The sequence below is a fragment of the Urocampus carinirostris genome, chromosome 14 (assembly GCF_059441175.1).
Source record: "Urocampus carinirostris isolate Australia breed hairy pipefish chromosome 14, RoL_Ucar_1.0, whole genome shotgun sequence".
NCBI lineage: Eukaryota > Metazoa > Chordata > Actinopteri > Syngnathiformes > Syngnathidae > Urocampus > Urocampus carinirostris.
In genome coordinates, this window is record NC_142362.1 from 30,310,023 (window position 1) to 30,328,907 (window position 18,885).

Consider the following 18,885-nt stretch of genomic DNA (forward strand, 5'->3'; position numbering starts at 1 on the left):
ATTCGAACTGGGAACCCTTGATCCCAAGACGAGCGCTCTACCTCCTGAGCTACTGCTGCCCATTAACACTACCCTCGCATTGCGATAAAGAATCATATATAACTTCACTGCTCAGTCTAGTGTTTAAGTGTGATTGAGATTTAAACTCACAAGTGCCACACTTTAAAAGCACTTTTTTAGGTTTTAGGATGGGGGTTGGAGGGGGCAAGGCACATAGACCCCTCATTCATACGATGTCTTCTGCCTGGTGGAGGTCCGAATTCCACTGTGACTGTTTTGAACTCAAAGTGGCAAAAAGTCTTTTGATGTCTTTCACTTGGAGAAATAGAACATTAAATTGAATGTGTCAGATTTGTATAGCTTTAACAAGAGCTTCAACAGACAGTGACTCTCCTAGTTTTTTATTCTGATCCCTTTACATAAATAATCAGCTACAAGACTCCCACTTAGTGCAGGCCTCCCTGCTTGCTTGCAAACATTTTGGCTAATATTTACAGAACTTTGGGTGTTGCCTCACTGTCAATTACATCGGGGGTGTCAGACTCCCTAAATGCGGAGAGACGCATCAATAAATCTGCTCCTCCAGAACCGCCATGACATCACTGAAACGCTGGAAAGTGATGGACGGAGCGTACTCGAGACTTGCTAATGACATTTCAAACAAAGATTACTTTACCACATCAGATAGAGAAAAGAAATGTTCCTTTACCAACATCTGCAAGCGCTAAATCGTTCAAGTGTCAGTCCACTAAAGATGATTCAGAGAATGAACAACAGATCTTTGATTTACAAGCTAAATATCTCTTTCAGACTATGCACAATAACTGACACATTATATGGTTAAAACATCAAAAAACAGTTCCCACCCCCCAAAAAAATGATGCGACGTTTTTGTCAAAATACAATGGAGGAGTTTAATAGATGGCCATGCCTCATTGATTTATCAATTACCGTATATATTCGTAAATCACAAACATTTTTTTTTTACCTAACAATGTTTGGGTGAGAGTTATACACGAGGTTTTACGGCGGTGTACTAGAATTTAACCCGGGACACAGCCGTGAAAGCGCCGCATTCTTACCGGTAATCTACCAGTGTTAACAGGGGCGGCAGTAGCTCAGGAGGTAGAGCGCTCGTCTTGGGATCAAGGGATCCCAGTTTGAATCCCGGCTTGTCCGTATTACATGTCGAAGTGTCCTTTGGTAAGAGTCTGAACCCCTATTACCCCCAATAAGCAGGTCAGCGTCTTACATGGCTGCAAGACAAGGCCGCTATTGGGAAATGTGAAGCACACTGTAAAGCGCTTTGGGAAGTCATTGACTTGAAAAGCGCTATATAAATGCAGATCATTTCATTACATTTCAACAGTGATAACAGATTAAAAAGGCATTCCATTTGACCTCATTATTGGAGTATTTGTATTCACTGTACAAGAGACAAAATGTATAAATAAACAAATAAATAAATGCAAGAAAGCACATTTTATGTTTGTTTTGGGCGGCACGGCCGCTGAGCGGTTAGCGCGTTCGCGGCACAGTTCTGTGGTCATGGGTTTATATTCAGCTACCAGCCTTCCTGTGCGGAGTTTGCATGATCTCCCTGGGCTTGAATGGATTTCCGCTGGGCACTCTGGTTCCCTTACATTTTCCAAAAACATGCATGTCAAGTTAATTGGCCGATCCAAATTGTCCCTAGCTGTGGATGAACGAGTGAGTTGTCTGTTTTTGACTGCCTGGCAACCAGTTGAGGGTGTCCCCTGCCCACTGCCCGTAGATAGCTGGGATGGGCTCCAGCATCGCCGCGACCCTACTGGGGATAAGCAGTGTAGATAATGGATAGATGGACGGATGTTTGTATTGTGTTCCTATCTTCCATTGTCAATAAAGGATTTTAATAATGGCTGAGCATATTCAATGTTTGTCACTTACTATGCTTAACAATGTTTAAGACGTGAAAAAGTGAAACAAAATTGTATACCAATTTCGATGATTTGAGGTGCCAATATAGACGAGTGGGCGTTATAAATACGGTGCGCCAACTTTCATATGAACGTGCATTTTTTTTAAATACTAGGCCGAGAAATTTCCTCTCGTTTTACATAACATGAGCTTCACCGAGATGAAGCTGAGAATTCGCCACCTTCTTGCTGCTACAGGCACCCAAAAATCAAAATCTTAGTAAAAGGCTGGGCATAAAAGTGCAAAATGGTGCAGTTTGGTCACTTTAAGTTTCCTTAGTTTGTGTTCTTCCTTCTGCTTCTTAGAACTAATTTTTGGTTGCAGTACACAATACAGTCACATCAAGTGGTCAAATAACACACACTGTCCATTTATGCTAGGGGTTTCAAATTCCATTTGCTTGGGGGCCACCAGAGAGTTCTGGGTCAGGTTCATTTAAATAACTAGCTAAAATACATGATATATGTGTAAAAATAAATATACAAAGGCTGAGAAATGTCTATCTTTCATGACTTAAGGCTCACCTAGAAGAAAATAACATTATTGTACGGCATCTTGCTGCTACGTGTACTCAAAAAACAAAAACCTATCAAAAGATTGGCAAAAAATGTGCGGTTTGGTCACTTAGAATCTCCGTAGTTTGTATTCTTCTTTGTGCTTTTTGGGACTTAAAACGTCCCTTTAGGCTAACTAAATATGTAATAACTTCAGCACTGTTTAATTATACATCTAATGTGTGCAGGCATTGCTTATAATAAAAATTTTTGAGGTACGTTATGATGATGTCATTTGAAATTTTCGAACTAGCTGTCGACTGAGTAAAATTTTCCTAACACAACAAATCACATGCAAACAATTGAGTGCGCTTCGCACATGATGACAAAGCCGACTTTTCGGTTCCTTCCCAGTGCAAGGTGCTCCCTGTCGCGTATCGAGTGACCCCTAAATTAAGAGATCAGTCATCATAGCGACCGCCTAAGCTGTTAGCGTAACGAGATCCCGTGCCGTTGGGAAATGGATCCGCTTGCAGTTTTGGGCCGACTCTGGCGGCAACGCTGCATGGGAGCTTAGCGCGTTTAGCGCAAATCAGGCGTTAGCGTTTAGCGCGAAGGTGACCTCCCTGCAAGAAAGACAGCGGGGCCTTCCGCACAGCTACATTTGCTGGTATTTATTAGGGGGTAGAGGCCAAAGGGGGGGCAAATGCCATGTGTTTTTGCAGCTGACCAGACCCTGAACGACACCCAACACGTACACACACAGACACGCATACATCGTTTCCACATGAAAGGGTTCGCGTTGGACACTTGCATATTATTAACACTGGCCCTCTATTTTTAGAGGAGCTTGTGCTACTTTGCTTATCCTAAATTGCACTGAAGTCCAACGCCAAATGTGATTGGGTTTTACATTTTATATTTAATTTTTTGTCTCCTTTAGGGATATTCACTTCCACCGACTGTGGGGAAAACAACAGGGATTACATTACAAGAAAAATATTAAAATTTAAAAATTTAAAAAACATACATGACATTGGGACCGACTAATTGGATGGGTCAGGCGGGCCGGTTGTTTAGAAGTATGATGACAAATGGGATCAGGCTTTTCCCAAGGCGGGCACTCCTAAATCTTATTGTCCTGTATCTGTGCCCCGACGGTAGCGGGAGGAAGTATCTGTGTAGTGGGTGAGTGATATCCAGGACTATTGTGTCTGCCAGTCAGAAGATGGATCTGTTATTTAAGTCTGAGAGTTTGGGTATTGGGAGGCTGATGATTTTAGCTTCTGTGTATGTGATACCTGTGAGTCTGATCCAGTGTGTGAAAGAAAATTTAGAGCAGTACAAAAGGATGGGTTAAACAATGCTTTGGTACAGTTGCAACCGTTGAGGTGCAACAAATAGTTTATTTTGATGTCCTGATTAGGATTTTTGGGGTCAGACCAAAATATATTTTTTAAAACAATGCCTATCCCATTCAGGTATGTCAAAGTCAAACAGGTGGAACGGTCGAATACAAAAATTAAGCTACAAGCCGAGGGTCGGACTGCTTGAATGTTTACAAAATTTAAAATGACACCTATAGTCTAATGCAGGGGTCGGCAACCAATGGGTCGCAGACCAGTACCTGGCCCTTGGTTGTTTGATTTGACACCTTTTCCATGATGAAGGTTTGTTCATACTAGTTTTATTCATGCACAAAGCACGAAATTACATTAAACTTGTTGGAAACAAATATTCCACCTGTCTCACTCTTACCTTTACTGTGCGCCCATGGCGGCCGTTAGAAATTTAAACGCATTGTTGCATAAGTCCGAATTTCACGGTAGTTGTACGGTAATTTCCATATACATATAAGCCCAGGCGAGTTCGGCCTTCATCTCTCAATCGTTGATGACTTTAAAGTATTGAGCGGAGAAATATAAAAATGGTTCTGAAGCTCATAAAACGGGGCGGTCACAAATCACTTGTGGGAACGCATCGACCCAGGACCAGAACTTCTCAATAATTTCTAAATCGGAATTTGCCTGGCATCCTATACTTCCTGACGCTCAAGGTTGTACCGTCAAATATTTGCAGAGAGCTCTGGGGAAGATTCTCTATCGGCCGTCGAAGCGTGGAGCAAGCTGGTGGCTGATTTAGTGTCGTAACCTCGCAAACCCAGGCAGCCGTTAAAAAAATAACTTGGACGACCCGTCAGACATTTTCTTCACATTCCCCACCAAGTAGCACTTTAATCAAAAACAGCGTCCTCTGGATGTGTAGTAGGGGTGGGCGATACTAGGAATTTTTGTATTGATCTAAGTAAATACAGTGTGGAATTGATCGATACTGATCCGATACTTATACTTTTTGCTTGGAAATGCCATGATCATTGACTAATTGAACCCCCACCCCTCTCTCCTTGTGTTACTTTATAATTTTATCAACATAGCATAAATATAACTTTAAATAAATAACTAAATTGCAAATGTTAAAAGTACAAAAAAAATACAATATAAATATTTATTTTAGAACAAAAGCGAAGAGAGTCAAACTAAAAAAGCAGCAATGTAACAAAAAGTATAAATACTTTATAACAATGCCAACAACCCAACTAAAGTACCTTCCATTACTGATTTTTGTTCAGAAACAGTAACATTTTTACATTTTTGGTTGCAGCTATTTGCTCTCTTTTTTATCCGTTTATGTCAATTTATGGTTTTGCCACAGCAGCAAAATAGTCCACACCACTCTGCGCTTCATATTTACCTGTGTCGTTTTTAGCTTCTGGTAGGGGTGGGCGCATAGATTTGGCCTTTTCTGCTGCTTTACAGGGAGGATGCAGCAGAGGGCCTACCAATGGCCATGTAATTATAGGGGGTACAAATGTGTTTGTCAGTCACACACTGAGTCATACACAGAGAGAGAACAGCTGCGCTATCTACATAGAGAAGCGGTGGTTTGAGGACATTTATAGAGCAGACAAGTGTGGATCCCAAAACAATAGTATTGAGTACCGTAAATCCGGACTAATAGCCGCTACTTTTTTCCCAAACGTTCAACCCTGCGGTTTATTCAGTGATGCAGCCAATTTATGTAATTCTTCTAAAGGCCGCCAGCGGCGCTCGAGTACTAAGGGTAAGATTTAGACCGCTGGAATATATGCGCCGAGGAAGACTGCAACTTCTTAGCTTGTGCACAAATTAAATTAGCGTAAACTTACCCTCATCATGCAAATTGCAAAAAGAAAGGCACATTACGCAGCTTTCAAGCTAAAAGCAATCGAACAATCCGATAAAGAAGGAAACAGAGCTATTGCACGCAAACTTTACTTTGCGTGCGTGTTGTTAGCGTGTTTTGGAATATGTTTTGGAATAAGGGATACTGAGGAAGACGACTTTGATGGCGTCAGTCATAAGGAGGAAAATGAGGATGGCCTACCGTGATTTTCACAAGTTCGTTACATTTTTTTAACAGACCCGTTTACTGCTTTACGAGCGTGTTGCTACCTGTCACAGTCACGGTTTGGAATGAGTTATATTATTATTATTAAAGCTTTGAAAACTCTCTCGGTGTACCGTCTTTCTTTGTAAATATGTGTAACCATGTATAATATGTATTTGCAACTGTATATTTTTGTAATATATTTATTTTAGAAACTTATTCTGATATGTTTTGCACGAGCAAATGAGAAAGAAGGGGCGGGGCAAACGCGGGCTGACGGGAAGTGGAGTAAAGGTGAGACGTGTTTTTGAACGCAGCAGACAATAGTGGATATATATTTTTCCCACCCTTACCTTTGGAAATATAGACTTTTTTTCCTTGGATTTATTTTCAACGGGACCCAGACTCTGCAGGTCTGCATCAAACCTTAAGTACCAGTATCATTTTCTTTATTTTGCCGGCAGTGGTTTTTAGAATGTGTACTTTATATTCAGTTACAATCGCGGGACTTAAAGACGGGTTTGGGTTACTTTTGTGATTGTGTTACATGATTAAATGTGGGCGCATACGGCTTATAAACAGGTGCGGCTTGTGTAAGTACAAAAGCGATTATCCTCTTAAAATGTGGTGGGTGCGGCTTATAATCAGGTGCGCTCTATGGTCCGGAATTTACGGTACTAGCGTGGTCTGGATAATATCGATATTTGGATCGATCCGCCCATCCCTTATGCATAGCGCCACTTGTTTTTCTCTCCGTCCTCATTACCCAAGTGACTCTTTCGCTCGACGTGTGTATAATTTGGAAGCACCGCCACTCGCCCAATTAGTGCTTTCAAAGTGACACTGAGACAAAAGTTTTGACCTCTCGATTAATCAGGCCTCGTTACGAACCCGACGCTTTCCTGACAATGGCCGATGCAAATCCGCCGCACATAAAAAAAGAGGCGAGTCCGCGTGGACAGACAGCTGAGGGATCAGCGGGCCGATTCCTTTCTCCGAGAGAACAGTGAGTCCACCGGAGTGTGAAAAACAACTTGTGACACCGCACACTGACTCATGCACAGAATGCAACGACTTTAAACCGGCGTCTCTGTAAGAGCCGAGAACTAGTGACAGGGGAGGGTCTTGGAGGGGTAAATCCTTTTCAAGGGTGCCGACTGAAGTCAAGTTTTAGTTTAGACCCGAGGTTTCAAACTCAATTTTCTTGGGGCCACCGGAGCTTGGATATAAGGTTGGGCCACATTTCTACTAGTGCTGCAACGATTACACGACGTTGTCGAAGAAAATCCATAAGAGAAATAGACGATAATGAATTCTATTGTCGGGCATGTTTTTTCAACAGAATGAGGCATTTCTATATGTGGGCATTTTTCAAGGGCTTTCAAGAGTAAATGAACCTGACCCATTTTACAAATTTTCCAGCACCATCAAAGGAAGAAATCCAACGCCGTTTTTTTTTTAATTTGCAATAATTTTTGTGCTGTCTCGCGCTATTTGTAACTATGATATACGATATTTATGCGCGATGGGCTGCTATAAACTGACATGTCAACTCATATTTATTTGTATAGCCCTTAAACACAAGGAGTCTCAAAGGGCTGCACAAATCACAGACTATTATTACACCATCCCCTGATCTAAAACGTACATGAGGGCAAGGAAAAACTCAAAAACCTTAACATGAAAAAGATGAAGAAACTTTGAGAAAGGACCGCACATGAGGTCATCCCCCTTCCAGGATGACAAGACTGAAATGTTGCAGTGACAAATAATACACAGATATTGTCAACGTAAAATATAGGTTATTCATATAGAATAGAAGTGTGTTTTAAGCCTAGATTCAAACAGTACCACTGAGGTTGCAGATGAAATTTCAGGGGCAAAAGCATTCCACAACACCGGGGCCCGAATAACGAACACTCTCGAACCTGCGGATCTTTTCTTGGCTCTTGGGCTGGACTTTTCATGACTAGTAAACCCTGACCTTTTGGATGCAAAAGTAGGGAGCAGTAACGCTTTACATGACAACTCGATAATGAGGACTGGAGCCCCAATCAGCGTCATTTTTACACACTTTTTTTATTTTTCTTCATTTAAAAGTCTGCCTTATCGAGTCGTACTTCCAGGAAATAAGGCAATGGAAAAAATTTCAAGCATTTTCAAGCACTTCACTCAAAATTCAAGAATTATCCTTACTTCGAAAACACAACATTAAAATGTACGTATTTCAAAGCTTCATCGATTTCAAGCACCCGTACGAACCCTGTAAATAAATATAATCTCTGCTAAAAGTCGCTCATAAGAAATAGCGATAACAAAAGATTGACGGCTTTAACAACAAGTACGCGACCAAAACTTAGATATGGCTAATAAAAAGACTTCTTGCAAAGGTTGCAAAGCAGATCTTGCATATCATACCAGGACCTCGGTGATGCACGAACACCTAAATAGAAGGGTTATTTGTAAAGGAGCTGTACGGAATTTGGAATTTTGTTACTCTTTGCAGTCATCTCATGGCTTAAATTATTGATTGCAGCCTGTGCCTGCAAGTACGTGTATTTCTTAGACACATTTGAATAAACTCTTATATTTTTTCACCTTTCTAGTTCATGAGTGTCAAACAGGCGGCCCGCAGGCCAGATCAGGCCCTCTAATGGATTGAATCCGGCCCGCGAGACAACGCTGAGGGAAGCGCTAGTGAAAAACGAGCTGCGGGTTGAAATATGTCCACTTGATGTTGCCAAAGCCAGTTGCCTCTCACAAACGCTGTACTTGTATTTCTCTCTCTCTCTCTCTCTCTCTCTCTCTCTCTCTCTCTCTCTCTCTTTCACTTCCTCCCTTTTTCTCTCACTCTATCTTTCTCTTTCACTCTCTCTGTCTCTCTTTTTATCTTTCTTTGTTCCCATTTGTCTCTTCCTTGCTGAGTCTTTTAACCTTCTTTTCCTCTCTCATCATTTTTTCCTTTTCTCTCTCTCTTGCTCTCTTGCTTTCCCCTTCTCTCTCTCTCCCCTTCTCTTTTCCTTATTCTCTCTTTCTCTCTTTCTGTTTCGCTTTGGATTTCATTATTTCTCTCTTCCCTCTCTCACTATTTCTCTTTCTTCTCTCTTATCTCTCTCTCTCTCTCTTTCTCTCTTTCTCTCTTTCGTTGTCCCACCCTCTCTACTTTTCTCTCCCTGTATTTCTCCCATTTCTCTTTTTTTCTTTCCCTCAAATCTACTAGTCCGGCCCCCAAAAGAATGTTTGTTCAATCGTGTGGCCGCCAAGTTAAAATGAGTTTGACACCCCTGTTTTAGTTGGTGTTTGGACTCTCCTTGAAGAAGGCTTATACTTTCAACATTTTCATGCTAGACGGACAAAAACCAGACGGACAGGCATGACGTCACTCTCCAGGACTCCCCCCATTCCTCCAGCCTAATGTGTTCAGCCCTGAACAGCTTTGTGTGTAAAATAAAGCATAAGATCTCCCTGAACTCAGTTAGGCATTGTTAAAACATACTTAAGAGAGAAAGTGCTTAACATTTCACTTCTTTAAGAACACATCAAACAAAGCACCTCCCATTTGAATGAAAAAAAGGGGTAAATGTGCCCTTCGATGGGCTTGCCATTGGCAATGTACCCTGCCTTTAGCTCAAAGTCAGCTGGGATTAAGTTGAACTCACTAGCCGCACTAATGAGGGCAAGCATTACAGGAAATCCATCGAAAGAAAGATACATTTTAAAAGATTGATTATTTAGATGTGGTATTTTGTTACTCTGTAACAGCGTCACAAAAGCTGTTTGCAAAAAGGTGAATTTCATAGGTAGTGGATTCATCTTGTTAATGAGGTAATCAGCCATTTGGTTCAATTTAATTCAGCTTTTTCCACTCGTTAATGTGCGCTTTCATCCATAAATAAGGAGCTGGCTCCGTTCGAAACGCTTTCTCTGTCTCTTCAGCTCTTTCTTTATCTCTCTCACACTCTACAACTTTCTCTCTCTTTCTCTCTTTCTGTCTATTTCTCCCTCTCTCTTTGTAATATTCTCTCTATCACTTTCTTTGTTTCTTTTGCTCTTTCTTTCTTTCTGTGTTTATCTCCTTAACTTTTTCTTTATCTCTTTCTCTTTCTGTCTTTTTATCTTTCTTGCACTTTCTATTGCTCTCTTCTTTCTTTCTTGCTCTCTTTTATTTTATCACTTTTGACTTGTTTTCTCTCTTTTCTTTTCTTCTATCACTCACACACTTTTTATTTCTCTTTCTCTTTCTTTCATTCTATCTTTCTCTCTTTTATTGTCTCTTTCTTTCTCTTTCATTCTCCTTTTCTATCTCTCGTGTTCTCTCTCAATATATCTCTCCCTCTCTTTCGCTTTTGTTTTGTCTCTTCTGTTTCTTTCTCTCTCTTACTCTTTGTTTATGTATCCCCTTTCTCTTTCTCTGTCTCTCCTTTCACTCTTATTGTCTCTTTCTCATTCTATCTGTCTCCGTCTTTTTCTCACCTTTTTTCTATCTCTCCCTTTCCCTCTTTCTCTATCCTTCACTCTCTCTTTTTCCATTTCCTACGTTCTCTCTTGTTGTCTCTCACCTTCTTTTTTCTTTCTCTTTTTTATCATTTTCTCTTTCTTTTTCCCACTTTCCCTTTTTTATCCATCTCTTTCCTGAATGTGCTGGTCAATGGCGTGATCTCTGTGCTATTTGCATAGTATAAACAATTTTAAAGTTTATGTAATGTATAATATTACTGTATAATAAAACCATAAATGCCGTTGTATTTTAATACGCTATCATATTAAAAGTGCACTATAGTAGAGTAATACGTTTTCAAAATTAATTCGTCATTATTCTCGGTGATATATATTTATTAAAAAAAATCTGAAGAGCCTTTTGGGAGCCGCTCTTTTCTGTGACCTGAACCGAAAGAGACACTTCTCTTTAAAAAAAAAAAAAGAGAAAAAGAATTGCCTTCGCTAGTACCTGCGAGTGCTTGAAGAAGGCAGAGATGCGCGTGATGTGCAGGCTGAGGCAACGCGAGGCGCACCGGGCGCGATAAACGCTGGAAGCCGACGCCGCCGCCGTGAAAGAGTCGTCCTGCCTCCGCGCGCCCACGCCGCCGCTCCGCGTGCTCGCCAGCGCCGTAATCCACAAGCATAGAGCCGCGCACGCCCGCAACCTCTCGGGGAACATGCTGCTGCCACTGCGACTGGTTATACTGGTGCTACTAGTGGTGGTACTGGTGATACTGTTGGTGGTGCTGGCGGGCTCCGAAGCGCTCCAGTTCGCCGTCCTTGATTTTAATCCCTCCGCGGTTGGCGTAGTACTGAGACGCGGGGCTGAAAAACTCAAAAGAGAAACTTCAATTTACACGCTCTGGGGGAGGTAGGGGAGGGTTATAGGAGGCGGGGTCGAAGCCAGGCGCCTCCGGTGATTGGTGAGCCAAGTGGTGATTGACAAGCAAGAGGAGAGCGGGGCAGGTGGACAGGCGCAAACAGCACTGCGCGGATATGGCAAAATAAGGGAAGGAACCCCGCATACTCACGGTTCGTCACCCGCGGCTGCACGGGCTAAAGGGGTTTATTTCATTCCGTCAAAATCGAAACAACATCATACCTGTCAACCTCCAGGGCTCCATGCCCTTACAAACTGTCGAATTTTCCCCTACAAAATACAAAAAAATATTACACCATATTTTTTTCAAACGTGTTTATATATGTAGTTTAACATGTTATAGTGTACACGTGTTTCGTTATATCATTCTGTACATATTCTTAATAATAAAAAAATAGGAACAATTGTTATCAGCGTGACTAAAATATCCATTAATAACACTTTGAATTTCAATTAGTAAATAAAGATATTTTTGGGAAGAAAAAATGAGTTGGCATTTCTATTTTGAAAACCAAACCACAATATCAACCATTGATGCTTGTATTTTAAATTTCAAACAGACTATTTAACAGATACAAACCTTTGTAGCCTTATAACTGGGAAACATGTTTTTCATAACCCTTGTGAAGTGATAGCTTTATTGTTTTATCCACCCATCCATTAGCTGCACCGCTTATCCTCAGTAGGGTCGCGGGGGTGCTGGAGCCCATCCCAGCTATCTCTGGGCAGTGGGCAGGGAACACCCTGAACTGGTTACTAGCCAATCGCAGGGCACACTGGGACAGACAATTCGCTCGCTCATTCACACTTAGGGACAATTTGAACCGGCCAATTAACCTGACATGCATGTTTTTGGAATGTGGGAGGAGACCGAACTGCCCGGAGGAAACCCACGCAAGCACGGGAAGAACATGCAAACACACAGGATGTTCGATCTCATTACCTCAGAACTGTGCCGCACACGTGCTTACCACTGCGCCGCCGTGCTGCAACTTTTTGCTTTTTGTGAAAGGATGAATTTCAAGCAGAACTTTCACTCCCAATATATAAGCAATGCTTTCCGCAAACACAAGGCCAGTTTGCTTGGAAAAAAACATTTCATAGCAAGAACACTGAACTAATGCATTAACGATGCATGAACTGCAAGAACTTTTCAGCACCCGATTTGTGGGAGGAAACCGGAGTGCCCGGAGGAAACCCACGCAAGCACGGGGAGAACATGCAAACTCCGCACAGGAAGGCTGGTAGCTAGATTTAAACCCATGACCTCAGATCTGTGCCACCCACGTGTGAACCACTGCCCCGCCATGCCGCCCTATTTTATTGTTTTAATAAGCTTATTATATAGAATACGATCGCTCTTGTCGGAGGCGCAGCAGAATGCGCGTTCACGCGAGGGGGGGAGGATTTTCCAGGGGAGTCGAAATTAGGCACTACAGCGGCAGACGCATGTGCACAAAAGCATCAAACGCTCACTTCGTTTGCGACGAAAAAAACGATACTGATGAAGAGGCTGCCGCGGCGAACTCGTTTGACTAGATTGATTTGCCCTTTCGTGATAGTCGTGTATACCGGATGGTACCCATAATTGACAAATTTGCGTTTTTCCATACAGATTTTCTTGTACGTCGTACACGTCTTAAAATGCATAATGAACGTACTTTGTACGGCAAAAACGTACAGGTTGATAGGTATGCAACATATGCTTTTTAGCAGTGGTTCTCACCTGGTCTGATTTGAGGAACCACTGTTCCACCCTAATGGCAAGCTGTGACCAATAATCAAGAAAAACAAATTATCAAATGAGTGAATTTTGCGGTTTAGGGTAGAGATAGTAGAAAATATTCACAAATCACAAACAAAATGACCAGCAAAACTTAAATCACTTAAGTATGTACCGGAATATAAGCCTTCATCGCATATAAGCCATCCTCTAAAACTGCTTGAAACTAGTCACATACTGAAAGAAGTTCGGACACAAAATATTTTAAAAAAGGTGTCGCAAATAACGATAATTACCTTATTGTGTGGATAATATTGATCAATATCCTGATAAAAAAAGAGTGAGAGACAGAGAAAGAGAGAGAGACAGAGAGAGAGAGAGACAGACAGAGAGAGAGAGATAGAGACAAATAGATAGATATTTTAGTTTTCTTATTTTATTATAAATTTGTGTTTTTAAAACATAGTTGTCTTTTTTTATTACAGTAAATTGCTTTTTATTGACTTATTTTATTTTGCTTTTTATAACGTTTTTATACATTTTTTGTTATTTATTTTACTATTTTGTATTCCTTTTTTATTTGTTAAATGTTTGTGTTGTTAGATTATAAATTCAATTTTTTTCATTGTAATTTACAAATGTATCATATATTTACAATGATAAAATGATAATGATACATTTACCAATGCAGTGAACTATAATACCGTTACTGCAGTATCTGTTCCACAGAGACTATTCTGAGTTTTGTGTGGGACTTATATATTAATTTAGTCAAAAACAGCCTTATTTCAATAATCAGATTTGATTTCTCTTTCTTCCACGTTCCACCCTGGTTTTTATAAATCCACAAGAGGCAACAGGTGAGGGCTGCTGCCACCTACTGATGTCAAACAACACACCAGAAGAGCTCAGTCTTCCCACACCTTCTTCACTTTTCCCAGCATCCCAGGGAATCCCTCTTTTCCTCCTCCTCCCTTATTTTTATAAGTTTTCCAATGGCAGATGGAAACCTATTAAAAACCATCTCCCCTGATTAAAATTCCTCAAGATGGACTCCTGACTCCTGGCACAGTTTCATCGCCTCTGGTATGGAGAAAACCCGTCGGAAAAGCTCGGAAAAATGCTCCGGTGTTTATTTAGAAAGTTTACAAGACACTCAGTAGACTGAGAACTTCCACGAGCAAGCTGTGTTGTTCCAGTATTGTCTTAATTAGATTTTATAGGTAAGTAAAACTTAGCCCGTCATTAAATGTTGGCATTAATCGCCATTCCTAACTCAACTTGTACGTGCCAGATAAACAATTTGAGTTGTGGCTAGGCAAAAGGGCTAAGTACACGAAATACAGATGTGAAGTTCTGAAATTACTTAAGACTAAATATTGTGAGGGAAAACATGCAATTGAAACCTTCTTTAAAAACGAAGCTTTTTTTAAAAAATTTTGAACCCTGTGGCAGCCAATTTATGGATCCGTAGGGCATTAGTGGAATACAATATTCCCTCACAACTTTGCGCTTCCGTTATCACTGGTTCGCTGCTTCGTGGATTTTGATTAAAATTGTCTTTATTGTCACTTACAGTATATCAACATACTGTTCATTGTGTTCTGTGGCAGACAGTAGACAGCAATTGCTGTCACAGGCCAGGTTGTATGTGTGTGCGTGCAGGTGGGCATGACTGTGAGTGCAACTGTGATAGGTGGGGGTATGTTGTCTGTCATACAGTGCAAAAGTCATTGTGGCCACCAAAACAAAATGTGAAAAATGGCAACAGCAAGTTTTTACACGGCTCATTAGATTGAAGATAAATTCATCAATTTAATTGGACTGTGATGAAAGTCAGAAGAGCGCATAGAAATGGTGATCAACAGCGGGTGCTCCGTGGATTATTATCGGGTTTAGAAAGCGACTAAGGCAGCGTTAGGAGAGAAGGGAGTATTGGACCTGCAGGAATAGCCTACTGCTACGGCGAGGCTACATAACAATTATCACAAGGCACCCCTGCCGAGCCTGTATCTCACCAACATAAGATCCATTCCCCATCAAACGGATGACCTGGAGCTAGAGCTCATGGGAAACCGCTATATTCGGGAAGGTTGTATTTTAATCATCGCGGAAACCTGGCATAGCGTGAGGTCATCCGAATGCTAGGATGCAGCTAGCTAACGATTTTCTGAGTTGTTTTCTCACCTCTCTCTCTCTCTCTCTCTCTCTCTCTCCCTCCCTCCCTCCCTCTCTCTCTCTCTCTCTCTATCTATCTATCTATCTATCTATCTATCCCTCTCTTTCTCTCTCTCGCTCTCTCTTTGTATATATATATATATATATATATATATATATATATATATACAGTGCATCCGGAAAGTATTCACAGCGCTTCACTTTTTCCACATTTTTTTATGTTACAGCCTCATTCCAAATTGTATTAATTTAATCTCTTATCTCAAAATTCTACACAAAATACTTCATTATGACAATGTGAAAAAGTGTTTTTTTTTTACTTTATTTGAATTTATTAAAAATAGAAAACTAAGAAATCACCTTACGTAAGTATTCACAGCCTTTTTGCCATGAAGCTCAAAATTGAGCTCAGGTGTATCTTTTTTTCCACTGATCATCCTTGAGATCTTTCTACAGCTTAATTAGAGTCCACCTGCAGTAAATTCAGTTGATTGGACATGATTTGGAAAGGCACACACCTGTCTATATAAGGTCCCACAATTGAGTGTGCATGTCAGAGCACAAACACCAAGCATGAAGTCAAAAGAACTGTCTGTAGACCCGCAAGACAGGATTGTCTTGAGGCACAAATCTGGGGAAGGATACAGAAAAATTTCTGCTGCTTTGAAGGTCCCAATGAGCACAGTGGCCTCCATTATTCGTAAATGGAAGACATTTGGAACCACCAGGACTCTTCCTAGAGCTGGCCGGCCTTCTAAACTGAGCGATCGGGGAAGAAGGGCCTTAGTCAGGGAGGTGACCAAGAACCCGATGGTCACTCTGTCAGAGCTCCAGCGTTCCTCTGTGGAGAGAGGAGAGCCTTCAAGAAGGACAACCATCTCTGCAGCAATCCACCAATCAGGCCTGTATGGTAGAGTGGCCAGACGAAAGCCACTCCTTAGTGAAAGGAACATGGAAGCCCGTCTGGAATTTGCCAAAAAGCACCTGAATGAATCTCAGACCATGAGAAACAAAATTCTCTGTTCTGATGAGACAAAGATTGAACTCTTTGGTGTGAATGCCATGCGCCATGTGTGGAGGAAACCAGGCACCGCTCATCACCAGGCCAATACCATCCCTACAATGAAGCATGGTTGTGGCAGCATCATGCTGTGGGGATGTTTTTCAGCAGCAGGAACTGGCAGACTAGTCAGGATAGAAGGAAAAATGAATGCAGCAATATATAGAGATATCCTGGATGAAAACCTGCTCCAGAGCGCTCTTGACCTCAGGCTGGGGCAAAGGTTAATTTTTCAGCAGGACAACAACCCAAAGCACACGGCCAAGATCTCAAAAGATTGGCTTCAGAACCACTCCGTGAATGTCCTGTAGTGGCCCAGCCAGAGTCCAGACTTGAATCCAATCGAACATCTCTGGAGAGATCTGAAAATGGCTGTGCACAAACGTCTCCCATCCAACCTGATTGACCTTGAGACTTATTGCAAAGAAGAATGGGCAAAACTGCCTAAAGATAGGTGTGCTAAACTTGTGGGATCATATTCAAAAAGACTTGAGGCTGTATTTGCTGCCAAAGGTGGATCAACAAAGTATTAAGCAAAGGCTGTGAATACTTATGTAAATGTGATTTCTTAGTTTTCTATTTTTAATAAATTCAAAAAAAGTAAAAAAAAAACATTTTCACATTGTTATAATGGAGTATTTTGTGTAGAGTTTTGAGATAAGAGATTAAATTAATAAAATTTGGAATGAGGCTGTAACATGACAAAATGTGGAAAAAGTGAAGCGCTGTGAATACTTTCCAGATGCACTGATTATATATATATATATATATATATATATATATATATATATATATATATATATATATATATATATATATATATATATATATATATATATATATATATAGAGATAGATCGGCACAGCGGAGCAGTGTCAGGGACCAGAACAAGCACTCGGATCCAATAGCGTCAGTTTTATAGTTTATTTGGACAAGGTTCGGTAGAGCAGGCTTGAGACGTCGGGTCTTGGTAGCAGAAAGCCTCTTTGGACGGAATGGCAGCTCCGTGGTGAAACGCGTGACGAGCAACGTAGCAGGTAAGTCGGTGGCCGGGGCAGGAGAGTAGATCGTAAACTTGTAACAGAAAAGGGTCAGGCAACGAGAAGCAGGCTTGGAATAGACAAAGGGATCGTGGGTACCTTGAATGTTGGAGGCTCACTCATGGAAACGAGGAGTACACTCGAACGTCCATCTCTGGACGCTGACAGCTTAAGTAGAAAGCTTCCACCAATCAGGAAGCACGCCAGCTGATTACCTCAGGTGGCTCCAGTTAGGTAATCACGACAAGCAGTGGTTACTGCGTGTGCAGCACAGACCGAACCTCCTGTGTGGAGTTTGCATGTTCTACCCTTGCTTGCGTGGGTATGCTGCGGACACTCAGGTTTCCTCCCACGTTCCAAAAACATGCCAATGTTAATTAGCCGGTCCAAATTGTACCTAGGTGTGAATGAGCGAGCAAATTGTCTGTCCCTGTGTGCCCTGCGACTGGCTGGCAACCAGTTCAGGGTGTCCCCTGCCCACTGCCTGAAGATAGCTGGGATGGGCTCCAGCACCCCCGCGACCCTACTATATACATATGTACATATGTATATATATATATATATATATATATATATATATATATATATATATATATATATATAGAATAGAATAGAATGTTTGCAATGAGATTAGACATGGCACTCGGAGATAAACAAGATAAACACATAACAAAGATCATAAAGAAAAAAATACATAAAAGAATGACAGAATAGATAGGCAAAAATATTTACAAGGTAATGTTTGGAGCCTGGCGGAGAATCTTTCGTTATGTTGGCCATCTGAAATCGCCCAAGTGTTGTTGTTTTACGTATTTGCCATTCTTTGTTCCATAAAAAGTTAAAATAAACTGATGGAAAGAATATCCAGCCCTGTTGATACATTATTTGTACAGTATACAAACCCAAACACTAACGATTTTACTCGAGTCTACGAAAAACCACAGTTATTCTCAACTCAACAGTTCTAAGGGTCCTAAGACGTTTGTGTTGGATTCCCAGGTGGTCTCAGACAAACAGTGGAACTTTGGAAAGTGGGAGATCCCTTGCTACTCTTAAAACCATTTAAACACGGATGTGTGTGTACCTTTGAGCTACATAATGGCTTAATTTGTTGCCTTATTATAGCCATGTGTGCTCACGGGGGGGTTGTGCCCATTTTTTAGACTGAGCTCTGAAGGGAAGACGCTGTCTGTGTGCGGTCCTCGTAGTCCAGACCCTCCACGCCTTGCTCTCACGGGCCATGATGGTCTGACCTGACCTCCACAAGTCTTATGCAAAGTGTAATAATTTGTTCCAGCACGTTGCAAGCGTAATGAGTCAACCGCTGTGGAGCTAAAAGCAAATTATTCACCTTTTGAAGTTGCCTGACGGATTCCAAATAACACACATGGAGCAGAAGTAATTCATTTATTTATACACAGTCTGGGTGGGCAGATCGATCCAAATATCAATATTATCGATCCTGAGCGGGGTATATTTGTTCCTTGTTTTGCACCAGAGTTGCATTTCAGAAAGATCCTGTGATAGTCAAAACCCGCAAAGAAACCTTTTTTTTGTTTATTTAATTATTTATTTATCACTCAAGAACAACCCAAATTTATAGGCTCAAGTATTTGGTATAACAAATAAAGGTTGCTGTACTTTTA

At 41.2% G+C, this 18,885-nt stretch overlaps 1 protein-coding gene across 2 annotated transcripts in view; it reads right to left on the reverse strand.

The window, feature by feature from the left end:
- Nucleotides 1-11,212, reverse strand: part of LOC148353155 (anosmin-1) — a 121,141-nt gene extending 109,929 nt beyond the window's left edge. Inside the window, exon 1 of one of the 2 annotated variants that reach the window (XM_088353102.1) lies at nt 10,828-11,212. In XM_088353102.1, the coding sequence (XP_088209228.1) occupies nt 10,828-11,037 (210 nt within the window). In that variant the 5' untranslated portion in view covers nt 11,038-11,212. The remainder of the gene's footprint in view (nt 1-10,827) is intronic. The other variant, XM_088353103.1, reaches the window with a different exon arrangement.
- Between the last annotated feature and the right edge of the window lie 7,673 nt (nt 11,213-18,885).